Source organism: Ranitomeya variabilis, chromosome 6 (genome assembly GCF_051348905.1).
Source record: "Ranitomeya variabilis isolate aRanVar5 chromosome 6, aRanVar5.hap1, whole genome shotgun sequence".
NCBI lineage: Eukaryota > Metazoa > Chordata > Amphibia > Anura > Dendrobatidae > Ranitomeya > Ranitomeya variabilis.
This window is the reverse complement of record NC_135237.1, coordinates 372,215,146-372,229,591: the sequence shown is the minus strand read 5'-3', so window position 1 is coordinate 372,229,591 and position 14,446 is coordinate 372,215,146. Positions and strand designations below refer to the sequence as shown.

Genomic DNA, 14,446 nt, shown 5'->3' with positions numbered 1-14,446 from the left:
AATGCAGACAGCATCTAGTCAAAACGATCGTGACTAAAGGCTGTCATGGAAGGTTGTGAGATGCCACCATTCATGTTGGGTCTTACTACCTGGAGGTTCGTTAACGACTCCTGCTGGAGAGCCGGGTCCTATTCAGGCTGCAAGCTGATAGTTTTATTAGTTTTTTCTTTAATCATCCAGCTGAGGGATAACGGGATTTTTGTTATATACAGTAAATGGCATCATTAGGTACTCTTTGATCCTAAATGCTTGTTCTGGATGATTTGATAATGACACTTGTGACTGCAGTTTTTCTTCAAATGTATAAGACTTCCTAACAAAAACCAACATGTTCTGTTTGCGGAGTTGATGATTTACTTTTTGTCAAAAATGAGTACAAGAATAGAAGATTTTATTGATGCAAATTGCTTGGCACAATTAAGAGAATAGTCTTGCTTTAAAGGTTTCTTCGTGCAAGTCTAATTATTTTATTTTCGTGAAATGGACACTATGCCATTTTGTGCAGGTCATGATCAATCACATCATCAATTTTATTGACTACTTTGACTTGGAATTCGTTATATTTGTATTGGTTTGGTATCTGTCTAGACTGTTTTTATTTGTAAGACGCACTACTCATATATAACTAATTACAAGATCCATATTTTATCAGCGTTGTATTGAGTCTTGTTTTATGGGAATCTATAAGAGACTGTGTGATAGAGAATGTTTCAAGTACAGACAAATGCAGAATAGAAATAGTGTGAGAACAAATACAGTATATGTTAATAACCCGCCAAGGCTGTTTGGGTGTATAATACATACCTAGGATTCATGTCTTAGTGATCCATTAATTAGGAGCATCTTAGTTACGCTATAAGAGGGCAGCACGGTGGCTCAGTGGATAGCACTTGCAGTGCTGGAGTCCTGGGTTCACATCCCACCTTGGACAACATCTGCAAAGAGTTTGTATGTTCTCCCCGTGTTTGCGTGGGTTTCCTCCGGGTACTCCAGTTTCCTCCCACATTCCAAAGACATACTGATAAGGGATTTAGATTGTGAGCCCCAATGGGGACAGCGATGATAATGTGTGCAAACTGTAAAGCGCTGCGGAATATGTTAGCGCTGTATAAAAATAAAGATTATTATTATTATTATAAGAGCCTTGGACAGTTTGGAAAACCATAAGGTGCAAACACACGTAATAGAAGTGCACATGTATTTTGTGGTTGAGCTTCTCTGTTAAATTCATTGGGGGACTAACTCACCATGAGTGTGGGGCTTATGTCAATACTAAAGTGTCTATCCCATGAAAAATTATATTTACAGCTAAAGAACACGTGGAATGAAAGGAGTTGTCTCGTATACGTTAGCTAGCCCCTATCCATAAAGTCCTGTTCTCTGCTATTTTCGATGTTCTTATAGACAATGAATGGAGCATATAGTGTTTTGCTAAAGTATTCACCCCCTTGGATTTTTACCTATTTTCTTACATTACCACCTGTGTTTAAATATTTTTGTAATCGGTTTTGTGTGTCATGCATCACCCCTAAATAGTCTTAAATTGATTAAGTGAGAAAAAATAGTCCTAAATTAAATTTATGCTATACAACAACTAAAAATTGGCATGTGCATATGAATTCACCCCTTTTGCAATGAAACCTCTAAAAAATTTCTGGTACAAGCAATTATCTTCATACGTCACATGCTTACTGAAAGGAAGTCCACCTGTGTGCAATCTAAGAGTCACATGGCCTTATGTGAAAGGCCGCATCCCCCTGAGGAACTCCATGCGAAACGCGCATGGGGCAGCGTGTGCAACACCACAGAGTCAGATGTGGGTAAGAGCCACTCAATGTGAGACTCCTGCTGCTGCAATCAGTGTTATTATGTTTGCTACGGTGTTTGATGTATTTACAACTCACTCTCACTGATGCAGCCACATGAGTCTCTCAGAGCACTCTGAATGATTTTGGTGCACTGTTACTTTAGGTATACAGCTCTGGCAAAAATTAAGAGACAACCACATCAAAACCCTGTCATGGGCAGACCAATCTCCAGACCTGAACCCCATTGAAAACCTCTGGAATGTAATCAAGAGGATGACGGATAGTCACAAGCCATCAAACAAATAAGAACTTCTTGAATTTTTGCGCCAGAAGCAGTGTGAAAGACTGGTGGAAAGCATGCCAAGAGGCATGAAAGCTGTGATTAAAAATCATGGTTATTCCACAAAATATTGATTTCTGATCCCTTCCTGAGTTAAAACATTAGTATTGTTGTTTTTAAATGATTATGAACTTTTCTTTGCATTATTTGAGGTCTGAAAGCACTGGTTCTTTGATTTAATTTTGACCATTTCTCATTTTTAGAAAAAAAATCCAAAATGTATTGCTTGGCACTTCGGAGACATGTTGTCAGTAGTTTATGGAATAAAAGAACAATTTACATTTTACTCAAAAATATACCTATAAAGAGAAAAATCAAACTGAACATTTTGCAGAAGTCTCTTAATTTTTGCCAGAGCTGTATGTAGGCTCTTTCACTAGGCTCTCCCAGACTACACTATATAGGTGGTGTTGTACCATACTAAACTCTTTGCACCTGACGTTTATGTAAAATGGTTCTGTCAATGATATGATTTTTTATTCTGTATTGCCTTATATGTATTGACTTAAATACATTTTCTTTTTACTTTACTTTGGATCTTATACTCCATTCTTTCATGCATGCATCTTTGTTGGGAGTAATCCATGGCTGTTATCTTTACCAGTCCTGACACATAGGCTGGGGACTGTTTCATGTATTATAATTTCTGTCTGAGTGATTTTTTATTAAACTATGCTGTAACTGTAGCCAAATGTAACAGATCACGGGATTTTACAACTACTGCGTCAACACTAGTTTTTTGTCATGGAGGCCCAAGTCTTATGCTAGAATAACAATAGCAATAAAATAATAATCTTTAAAGGGGTATTCCCTAGGTGTCTTGAGTAATTCAGAGCCATGCATTCTCCTTACTGTCTCCTTACTTCCTGGTTTCTAGCAGGGCGGGCTCTCCTCATTGAGTGACTACCCTGGAGAATAAAACTGCAGCATTAGAAGTATAAAGCCAGCACAAGTTCTGCTATAACACATTTAGCGCTCAGTGGTTTGTCCTGAGTCTAAGCTGCTATCACTGTATTTACACATAGCATAACAAGGCAGGTGAACAAGCACACAGATCCAAGAGCAGAGAGCTGTGATTAGTTTGGCTGGTATGTTAAGAGTTAACCCCTCTCCTGGATTTTAACTACTAGGCACTCTCCGCCAGGAACTAAAGGCCTGGCTCTATGGAAATTAGCTCTACACTATAAAAGATAAAACCTCTCATTGCAGGATAATGACAACAGTTAGAAAAGCCAGTCATTGGCAACCTTCCTTTTTTCGTGCTTACCAATTAAAACCATTTAAGAACACCCCTTTAATTTCTTCTTTTCACAGGTTGCACTTGTACAGTGGACAGAAAGTGTTGGTCTCTCTCTCGTTAACAGAGATCTGACATCCATGCAGCTTAAAACTCCCAGTGGACAGATTCTTACATTCTTCATTCTCCAGATCTTTCCCTTTACTTCTGAAAGCAAACGGATGGGCATCATAGTCAGGGTAAGTGTGTATATATGTTCTATAAAACCCATTCTCTCATTTTAACTAGATTTTACAGTTTACGTTAACACATTTTTTATGTAGAAGAATTCTTACCTTGTACAAATCCTGAGTTATGTATGAGAGACCAGAGCTGTATCCACAATTCTGTTTCAAAGCTGAGTCAGTATCTACAAAAAAAGAAGTAGCTTTGATTGTCTTTACCACATATGTTGTAAACTAATTTGATATAGTACAATTTAAATGTCTTACTGCTGTTATGTGGATCTTTCGAATACAGCTTAGTGACATAACATAGGCTGTAACTCAGGTAATGTGCAAAAAGGATTTATGTAAGCCTACATCCACAGAAGATCTGTGGTCAGTTCTCCAAGATGTTTGGAACAACCTGCCTGCCAAGTTCCTTCAAATGCTGTGTGCAAGTGTATGTAGAATTGATGCTGTTTTGAAGGCAAAACGACGGTCAGACCAAATACTGATTTTGATTTATGTTTCTCTTTTGTTCGTTCGCTTTGCATTTTGTTAACTGATAAAAAATAACCTAACACTTCTGGGGTTTTTTAAACATTCTTTGCAGAATTTTTTCCACACCTGCCTAAAACTTTTGCACAAAACTATAGATGTAAAAGTGAATATATGCTTTTAAATGGGTCACAACTGTTGTCAACAGGATGTAGGATAAGTGCTTGATCCGTCATTTGAATGGAGCAGTGGCTGAGGTTGTGGAATACCCTTTCCATTTTAAAGGGCACCTGTCACCCCGTTTTTTCCATATGAGAAAAAAATACTGTTAAATAGGGCCTGAGCTGTGCATTACAATAGTGTATTTTGTGGACCCCGATTCCCCACCTATGCTGCCGAAATACGTTACCAAAGTAGTCGTTTTCACCTGTCAATCAGGCTGGTCTGGTCAGATGGGCGTGGTGTCTTCCCCCAGATCTTGCTTAGTTTTCTGTTGGTGGCGTAGTGGTGTGCGCATGCCCAAGTCCAGAATCCACTGCACAGGGGAGGGAAAATAGCGTGATCTGCGCTATTCCCCTGGTGATCGGTGGGGGCGGCCATCTTCCTGTGGCCGCGCGTGCGCAGATCGAGCGCTCTGCTGCCCGGGGCTTCAGGAAAATGGCCGCGGGATGCCGCGCGTGCGCAGATGGAGGTCGCGGCGGCCATTTTCCTGAAGCCGAGATGTGAACTCTGCTTCAGGAAAATGGCCACCGCGATCTCCATCTGCGCACGCGCGGCATCCCACGGCCATTTTCCTGAAGCCCCGGGCAGCAGAGCGCTCGATCTGCGCACGCGCGGCCACAGGAAGATGGCCGCCCCCACCGATCACCAGGGGAATAGCGCAGATCACGCTATTTTCCCTCCCCTGTGCAGTGGATTCTGGACTTGGGCATGCGCACACCACTACGCCACCAACAGAAAACTAAGCAAGATCTGGGGGAAGACACCACGCCCATCTGACCAGACCAGCCTGATTGACAGGCGAAAACGACTACTTTGGTAACGTATTTCGGCAGCATAGGTGGGGAATCGGGGTCCACAAAATACACTATTGTAATGCACAGCTCAGGCCCTATTTAACAGTATTTTTATCTCATACGGAAAAAACGGGGTGACAGGTTCCCTTTAAGTCTAAGGGATTGATGGAGATAGCCAATGTTGTACTTGGCTATTACAGCTAGTCCTATATACATAAAATGGAGAGAGTATTGCACCTGTGTAGCGTGGATAGTTGAGAAGTTGTAATCTCAACACAAGTTCTTTAATTCTTGTGAATTGAGCAAGAGGAAAGATGCTGTCAGGTGTAGCACCTTGTTGTTAATTATCCATATGATATTTTGTTGTGTGTTTGTTTTGCAGGAGGAATCATCTGGAGAAATCACATTTTATATGAAAGGTGCTGATGTTGCCATGGCTAGCATTGTACAGTATAATGACTGGTTAGAAGAAGAGGTAGGATCCACAAAACAAATTACTTGGTGTGAAAGTTAAAGGGGATATCTGGCCCTGCTCACTTCCACAGCGCAGGTTGGCGGTGGCAGTGATGCAATAACCCCACACACTTGGTGAACTTGGCTGCATTATCGTGTGTTGGCCATTAGAAAAGGACATTTATATGATGCCTGCTCAACGTGCACTTGTCTACGCAGTAATATAGGTTCGTAATGTCATTGGCACAGCCCACCTCCGTAGTGGAAGTCAGCACCATTAAATAACCCCTTTAAGAAGTCTCTATACATACATGTACTACAATAATTATATTGTGTAATGGAAAGGTGCATAATAATGTCATTCATATAAGAACATAAACTGTGTTTAATTCAGGTGATTTGGAATGTTTTGATGAGTTCTCATCTAACGGTGAAGTGCCACTTCGTAATTCAATGCTGAAGTCTCCATGTTCACCCTTTTGCCTCAGCTAGTACTTGTTTTTGCACTTTTGTTTTTTCCAACCCTTCCAAGAGTCATGTCTTTTTTTTCTTTTTAATATCTAAGAGCAGTGAAATCATAAAAAAATATACAATGTGCAGTTTTTATGGATTTCAGAATCATAATAACCTGTAATGAGGATTCTCTAATTAAGCACGATTACGTTGATGCCAATCCTGCATACTTTTTTATTTTATATTTTGATAGATTGAATTTTTACAAAAGTGGCAATAAAGTATATTTTCATTTTTTTCTTTCATTTTGTTGTATTGGGAAAAGGTGGATCGAACTTTCACGTATTTATTATTTTTTCATTATATATTTAACCCCTTCACAACCAGCTTATTTTCACTTTCCCGACCAAGCCATTTTTTTAAAATTCTGACCGGTGTCACTTTGAGGTTATTCTGTAACTCTGGAACGCTTCAACATATCCTAGTGATTCTGAAATTGATTTTTTGTGACATGTTGTCCTTTATGTTAGTGGTAAATTTTGGTCAATACGATAGAGGTTTATTTATGAAAATATCGAAAATATGACAACAAATTAGCAAATGTTTGCACTTCTCAAAATTTCACTTTTTATGCCCTTAAACCAGATAGTTATGTCACACAAAACAGTTAATAAATAACATTTATCACACGTCTATTTCATATCAGCATCATTTTTAGAACATAACTTTTTATTGTTAGGAAGGTAAAGGTTTAAAAGCTTATCATCAATTTCTCATTTTTCCAACAAAATTTACAAAATAGTTTTTTAGGAACCACACCCCATTTGAAATGACTTTGAGGGGCTTTTGTGACAGACAAAGCCCAAAAGTGACACTATTTTAAAAGCTACACCCCTTAAAGTGCTCAAAACAACATTCAAGAAGTTTATTAACTCTTAAGCGATTTCATCGGAATTAAAGCAACGTGGAAGGAAAAAATGAAAATTTAACTTTTTACTGCAAAAATATTGCTTTAGCCCCACGTTTTGCATTTTCAAAAGGGTAATAAGAAAAATTGGACCTTACAATTTGTTGTTCAGTTTCTACTGAGTACACCGATACCGCATATGTGGTGGAAAACTACTGTTTGGGTGCACTGCAAGGCTTAGAATGGAAGGAACACCACTCCGAAACCTTCCGTAAGTGACTCCACTTTGCTACTGTACCCCTCAAGGAATTTAGAGTTTTGGTGATCGACTTGAACCCGCAAGTGCTTGAAAGAATTTTATAACGTTGAGCAGTGAAAATAAAAAATATTTTTCTCACAAAAATGTTGATTTAGCCCCAAATTTTTCATTTTCATAAGGGTAACAGGAGAACATAAAATTTGTTGTGCAATTTCTCCTGATTACACCGATACCCCATATGTGGGGGGAGCTACTGTTTGGGCGCATGGCAGGGCTTGGTAGGGAAGGAGCACCATTTGACTTTTGAAGCGCAAAATTGGCTGGAATAGATAGTGGCGCTATGTCGCATTTGAATAGCCCTGATCTGCCTAAACAGTGGAAACCCCCTATAAGAACCCCCAAGACATGCAATATTTTAGTATGTGACCATGAATAAGGCTTACTGCCGAAATACGTGGGCCCATCCCGCAACCTATTTTATCTTGCTGACCAACTAGTCAGTTACTACTCATGGATGTTTTTCATGGTGACATAAAAGTCAAGTTTTATATATTTATCTGCAAATTGCCTCTTCAGAGAGGAAGAGGACAAGAACTGTAGTGCCACCTATGAAGTAGCAATCCTAATATTCAATATCGACCCTTTAACAAGCCTTGCAATATGACTTAGGATAAAAGCCAAAAAAGAATCTCAATTTACAGACACGGTGTTTCGGGTTATTGCCCTCGTCAGTACAAAGTATGAGATCTGATTTGGCAAGGAGAGATGCTTAAGACTGAGATCTAAGGGGTAACTGTTCTCCTTGTGAAGAGTGACAAGCCAGGCTTGGCCTGTCAGAGTGAGGAGACTTATATACACCATGCATGCTGCACTGGGAAATTAAATATTAAAATTGCTTCTTCGGAAAGAAAAAGGACTAGAACTCTATTGCCATCTATTGGAAGTAGCATTCCTAAAAGTCAATATGGATCCTTTAACGAGCCTTGCAATATGACTTGGGATAAAAGTCAAATCAGAATCTCAATTTGCAGACACAGTGTTATGGGGTATAGCCCCTCATCAGTGCAAAGTATGAGTTCAGATAAAGGGTCGATATTGACTTTTAGGATTGCTACTTCCTACAGGTGGCTTTAGAGTTCTAGTACTCTTCCTCACCTAAGAGACAATTATTTGCATATTTAATTTCCCAGAGGAGTATGCATGGCTTACATAAGTCTCCTCACCCTGACATGGCAAGCCTGGCTTGTCACTCTCCACAAGGAGAAACGTTACCACTTAGATCCCATACATTTACAAGGAATATTGTCTCACTGCTGGATTCCTGCTCCTTTGTATATTTTAGTATTGTGGTATTAAATAACAGTCACGACCACCGATGAAGCCCCACTGCAGAAGTCAGGTGCTCCGGAAACAGCTGAGCTGTAGAGCAAAGTGCGCCCCAGTGGGCAGCGCAATGTGATAGATATTTCCATCTTAGAAATGCATAGCTGAGATGCTAATCATCCTTTAATGGAGAATGTGAATGCAGCCTATTTGTTTCAAAAAATTCTGCAACTGTTCAATTAATCTGAAAGCAGTTGGCAGAAATCCATGAGCTTTCTACTACCGAAACAACCCTTGTAGATGAGTGGAACTTGCTTAAAGTGGCAGAAATTTCTAAAAGAATGAATGGGATAACAAACATTCGACTTTGACGGCTTGGTCGGATTTACTTCAGCCATAAGATATTACTCACTATTCTAAAGGCTCCACCGCCATAGTCATGTGTCCTGTACTTATTTGTGTAGAGCTTCCGGTAGACCTTAGCTATTTAACCACTGTATTTACAGATGTCTAGATATGTAAAATCTCTCCTCACAGGCTTTGTTTTCTATGTAATCATCTTAATCTAACGCTCTGTACTGACAATAAAGTAATAGACTGATCACCATGCATATGTTGATGATGGTATTGGCAATATGAATCAATAGATGCTGCAGGCCAGCTTCACTTAATCAGAGGCATGATTAAATTAAACTCCCTGAAGACCTAACAAAATGTCATAAAAATTACTTTTGGCGATAATGATACATAATTAATTGTAAGAAAAAAAATTTGGTTTAATTTATTTAGCAATATAAGGTCAAATCAATAGACCTCTTTCCCCAATGACATTTATTAAGCTTATGTTTTAGAAGCCAATTGACAGATGATTATTTAGAATAATTATATAAACTTGAATGATATGTGATATTGAATCCATAATGTCCAAACTGTATAATATTTATTGGGCAGTGGATGATTTTTTATTATTTATTTTAATTTTAACAAGAATAAAAGGTTAATTCCATATTTATTGATACTACATTGTAATGTATACGCTGCTCAAAAAGATAAAGGAAACACTAAAATCCCACATCCTAGATATCACGGAATGAAATATTCCAGTTGTAAATCTTTATTCATTACATAGTGGAATGTGTTGTGAACAATAAAACCTAAAAATTATCAAGTAAATCACAACTAATATCCCACGGAGGTCTGGAGTTGGAATGATGCTCAAAATCAAAGTGGAAAATGAAGTTACAGGCTGATCCAACTTCAGTGGAAATGCCTCAAAACAAGGAAATGATGCTCAGTAGTGTGTGTGACCTCCACTTGCCTGTATGACCTCCCTACAACGCCTGGGCATGCTCCTGATGAGGCGGCAGATGGTCTCCTGAGAGATCTCCTCCCAGACCTGGATTAAAGCATCCGCCAACTTCTGGACAGTCTGTGGTGCAACATGACGTTAGTGGATGGTGCGAGACATGATGTCCCAGATGTGTTCAATCGGATTCAGGCCTGGGGAACGGGCCGGCCAGTCCATAGCTTCAATGCCTTCATCTTGCAGGAACTGCTGACACACTCCAGCCACATGAGGTCTGACATTGTCCTGCATTAGGAGGAATGCAAGGCCAACCGCGCCAGCATATGGTCTCACAAGGGGTCTGAGGATCTCATCTCGGTAGCTAATGGCAGTCAGGCTACCTCTGGTGAGCACAAAGAAATGCCACCCCACACCATTACTGACCCACTGCCAAACCGGACATACTGAAGGATGTTGCAGACAGCAGATCGCTCTCCACGGCGTCTCTAGACTCGTCTGTCACATGTGCTTAGTTTGAACCTGCTTTCATCTATGAAGAACACACGGCGCCAGTGGCGAATTTGCCAATTCTGGTGTTCTGTGGCAAATGCCAAACTTCCTGTATGGTATTGGGCTGTGAGCACAACCCCCATTTGTGGATGTCAGACACTCAGACCATCCTCATGGAGTCGGTTTCTAACAGTTTGTGCAGACACATGCACATTTGTGGCCTGCTGGAGGTCATTTTGCAGCACTCTGGCAGTGCTCCTCCTGTTCCTCATTGTACAAAGGTTGAGGTAGCGGTCCTGCTGCTGGGTTGTTGCACTCCTATGGCCCCCTGCACGTCTCCTGGTGTACTGGCCTGTCTTCTGGTAGCGCCTCTGGACACTACGCTGACAGACACCGCAAACCTTCTTGCCACATCTCTCATTGATGTGCCATCCTGGATGAGCTGCAATACCTGAGCCACTTGTGTGGGTTGTAGAGTCCGTCTCATGCTACCACGAGTGTGAAAGCACAACCAACATTCAAAAGTGACCAAAACATCAGCCAGAAAGCATTGGTACTGAGATGTGGTCTGTGGTCCCCACCTGCAGAACCACTCCTTTAATGAGTGTGTCTTGATAATTGCCAATAATTTCCATCTGTTGTCTATTCCATTTGCACAACAGCATGTGAAATTGATTGTCAAACAGTGTTGCCTCCTAAGTGGACAGTTGGACAGTTTGATTTCACAGAAGTTACATTTACTTGAATTTATATTATGTTGTTTAAGTGTACCCTTTATTTTTTTGAGCAGTGTGTATATATATATATATATATATATATATATATATATATATATATATATATATATATACACACACACACACAACGTATATACAGTACTTAGTATATTTCTAAGATATTTCTTGGTTTCCTTTATTAGGGTGGTGGAATAATAAATAATGTACTATTGTGACTCAATAATGAATTTTCCTACCTGTCGATTTCCTCATGTTAGAAGCACATTGTACACCATTGTGGTCTGAATATACAATATCTTGCGCATCTAGTTAATTACATGGAGTCTCAGGGAAATTCTAATGTGACTGGAGTATAATATATGGGACATATACAGTAAATAACCCTATATATTCAGTGTTGATTGACATGGCTCAATTCCTATTGAAGTATTAGTGATGTCATCACATCGGTTCAGTGATGTCACTTAATTGGAGATACATAGACAAGTGAATCACTTTCAAAACCAAACTCCTATAAGGGTGGCTATAAAAGTAAGGCAGGTTGATGATTGACAAACCATTCACCCTAAAAATCAAACAAAGTCAACCTCATTCCATATGATGAACATTTGTTACAGTTGAAATGGTGTGTTTTTGTTAGCTAATGTCTAACTTGTAGGGGAACCTTTAAATCAATTTCTTCTACCAAAAGATTTAAATAGACCTTGTCGTCTGCATGAATCAGAGGATAGGGGGCGCTTCTCAGCTGACTGAGCTTCTGGATTCTAATATGTGGCATGTTCGATCTTTTTCTGCACATTTGAGCCCTGTGCTGTGCCACCCACCACCACTTTAGACCAACTGTGCAAACACTAAAGTGGTAATGACCATGAAAATCTAGGACATCGGGCAAGCAGTAATGTAATAGTAACGTCACATATGTGAAAAATGTGATTTTTGAAGCAGTATTACCCACATTTCTTACAGTATTTCTTTGATTTTTTTTTAGTGTGGAAACATGGCAAGAGAAGGGCTGAGAACTCTGGTTGTTTCCAAAAAATCATTAACTGAAGAGCAGTATCAAGATTTTGAGGTACAATACTTTATTTATGAACCTTAGGTTTATGCAGTGATTGCTGTTTGTCAGTTTTACATGATCTATAATATATAGAGATGTGTCCTTCCTTCCGAAACCTCCAGCGCATGCACAGGAGTCAGCACTTGCCAGGACGTCGGTTGGAGCAGCAGCTTCATCAGGAGTGAGACAGACTCGCCACCTGGGCGTAGAACGGGTTCAATAGCTAGTTCATTATATCACACCCAGCTTTTTTGCACCATTATAAAGTACTTGAATTGACTAAAGTATAGATTTGTGATGATGGGGAACATTACTGACCAGTGATCATTTGTTCTTCACTTTTGCAGCACATACTAATCCTATTGCTTCAGTTATTTTTACATATGAATGTATGTGATACTGTTGTTTCTTACTATGTCGCCTGCACTGGAACATTAAATTAATTTTAACTAGAACAGTATCCAAGAAGTATCGTATCTCCTTGCAGAGAGTGACATGTTAAGCATGCCGAGATGAGGAGACTTAAAGCCGCAATGCTCCTCTGGGAAATACGCAAATTGTCTCTTCAGAGAGGAAGAGGACTAGAACTCTAGTGCCACCTACTGGAAGCAGCAATCCTAACAGTCAATGTCGACCCTTTAACGAGCCTTGTCACATGACTTAGGATAAAAGCCAAACCAGAATGTTGTCTCTGAAGAGACAATTTGCAACTAGAACAGTATAATTCTTCTTAAGCACATTTGTTGGAATCAGCCTCGTTTTAATGGTTTTATACCTTTGAAATGAGAAGAACACTTTTCAGAGCAATTGTTTTTTTTTTTACAGGTTGATCAGAAAAATATCGCTGTGCGTAGTACCGGAGTTGACAAAATAAATACAATACCAAATAGAGGACATGCATTCTTAAAGCAGATCTGTCACCAGATTTCACTATACAAACTGCATACATTATCAAATGGATATCTTAGGCTACTTTCACACTAGCCTAGTACGACGCACGACGAATTGCGTCGTTGCGACGTACCGACACAAGCAGTGAAAGCGCCGCACAAAGGGGGCAGCGGATGCTGTTTTTCAATGCATCCGCTGCCCCATTGTGATGTGCGGGGAGGCGGGGGCGGAGTTCTGGCCACGCATGCGCGGTCGGAAATGGCGGACACGACGCACCAAAAAGCATTAAATGCAACGTTTTTTGGTGGCGACGGTCTGACGCAACCGTCGCACGACGGTTGCGACGTGTGTCAATGCGTCGCACTGTGTCGCTAATGCAAGTCTATGGAGAAAAAACGCATCCTGCAAGCACTTTTGCAGGATGCGTTTTTTCTACAAAACGACGCATAGCGACATGCAGTGCACGACGCTAGTGTGAAAGTAGCCTAAGACTTGATAAAGCTAGTCTACTTACTTTGAAAAGCCATGTCAGACCAGCTATAAAATCAGCATTTTATGTCTGTATATAGAATGAAATAGCCATTGGCATAATTAGTCATATGGGTCCCAAGGACCAAATTTTGATCTGCGCCCTTACCAGCATGTTGCTCCGATACATGGGCCCCTATGGATATATGTTGTTACCCTAGTAAAAAAAAAAAATGACAAATAAAATCTACAGATCTTATAAAAAATGCAGAACTTACATAATTTTCTAAATAATACTTCAAAATAAGTCAGTTACCAAATATTATTATACCGTTACAGAGCAAAGTTCAGTATACCGATCATGCCAATAATACAACTATATAGGCAGAATTCCTCACACCACGACCATATAATTCTACCAGATAGTGTCTGAATATAACCAGAATCCTGAATAAAACCCACTCTACGAAGACCAATATACCAATGATACCACATGTGAGGGACAAATAATACCACAACATTATAACCATATATTACCATGACATACAGGGATGACTCAATAATAAAAAACAAAACCACAAAACAAGGATTCCTAAAATATAACTTTTAATATATAAAGTTAAGATAACAGAGTTCTAAAATTGAAGACTGTTGTGAATTTACCTTTTTGGCTCCCTCTAGTGGTTACTAGTGATTTGACTCTGGGAATGTCTGCCATCCCTTGTATACTCACCTGGGTCGTTAGGTCAGGGGTGTTGCTATATAAGCTCCCTGGACCTTCAGTTCAATGCCTGGCAACGTTGTAATCAGAGCTAATCTGTTGTGCTCTTGTCTACTGATCCTGGTTCCTGCTAGATTAAGCTAAGTCTGCTTTCTTGCTTTTTGCTATTTGTTTTTGTTTGCATTTTTGTCCAGCTTGTACATAATCTGTATCCTAACCTTGCTGGAAGCTCTAGGGAGGCTGGAGTTCTCCCCCCGGGCCGTTAGACGGTTCGGGGGTT

The 14,446-nt window shown here is 39.8% G+C and overlaps 1 protein-coding gene and 1 long non-coding RNA gene across 3 annotated transcripts in view; one reads left to right on the top strand and one right to left on the bottom strand.

Annotated features, from left to right (window-relative positions):
* Window positions 1–14,446, top strand: part of ATP9B (ATPase phospholipid transporting 9B (putative)) — a 428,187-nt gene that overhangs the window by 336,972 nt on the left and 76,769 nt on the right. For both annotated transcript variants that reach the window (XM_077270058.1, XM_077270059.1), the window contains exons 16-18: window positions 3,463–3,624; window positions 5,485–5,577; window positions 12,018–12,101. In XM_077270058.1, coding sequence (XP_077126173.1) covers window positions 3,463–3,624; window positions 5,485–5,577; window positions 12,018–12,101 — 339 coding nt within the window. The remainder of the gene's footprint in view (window positions 1–3,462; window positions 3,625–5,484; window positions 5,578–12,017; window positions 12,102–14,446) is intronic.
* LOC143782533 (uncharacterized) overlaps window positions 3,721–14,446 on the bottom strand; it is a 41,521-nt gene continuing 30,795 nt past the window's right edge. Inside the window, exons 2-3 of the long non-coding RNA XR_013216990.1 lie at window positions 13,615–13,662; window positions 3,721–3,794 (exon numbers count right to left, since the gene is read on the bottom strand). This is a non-coding gene — a long non-coding RNA (uncharacterized LOC143782533). The remainder of the gene's footprint in view (window positions 3,795–13,614; window positions 13,663–14,446) is intronic.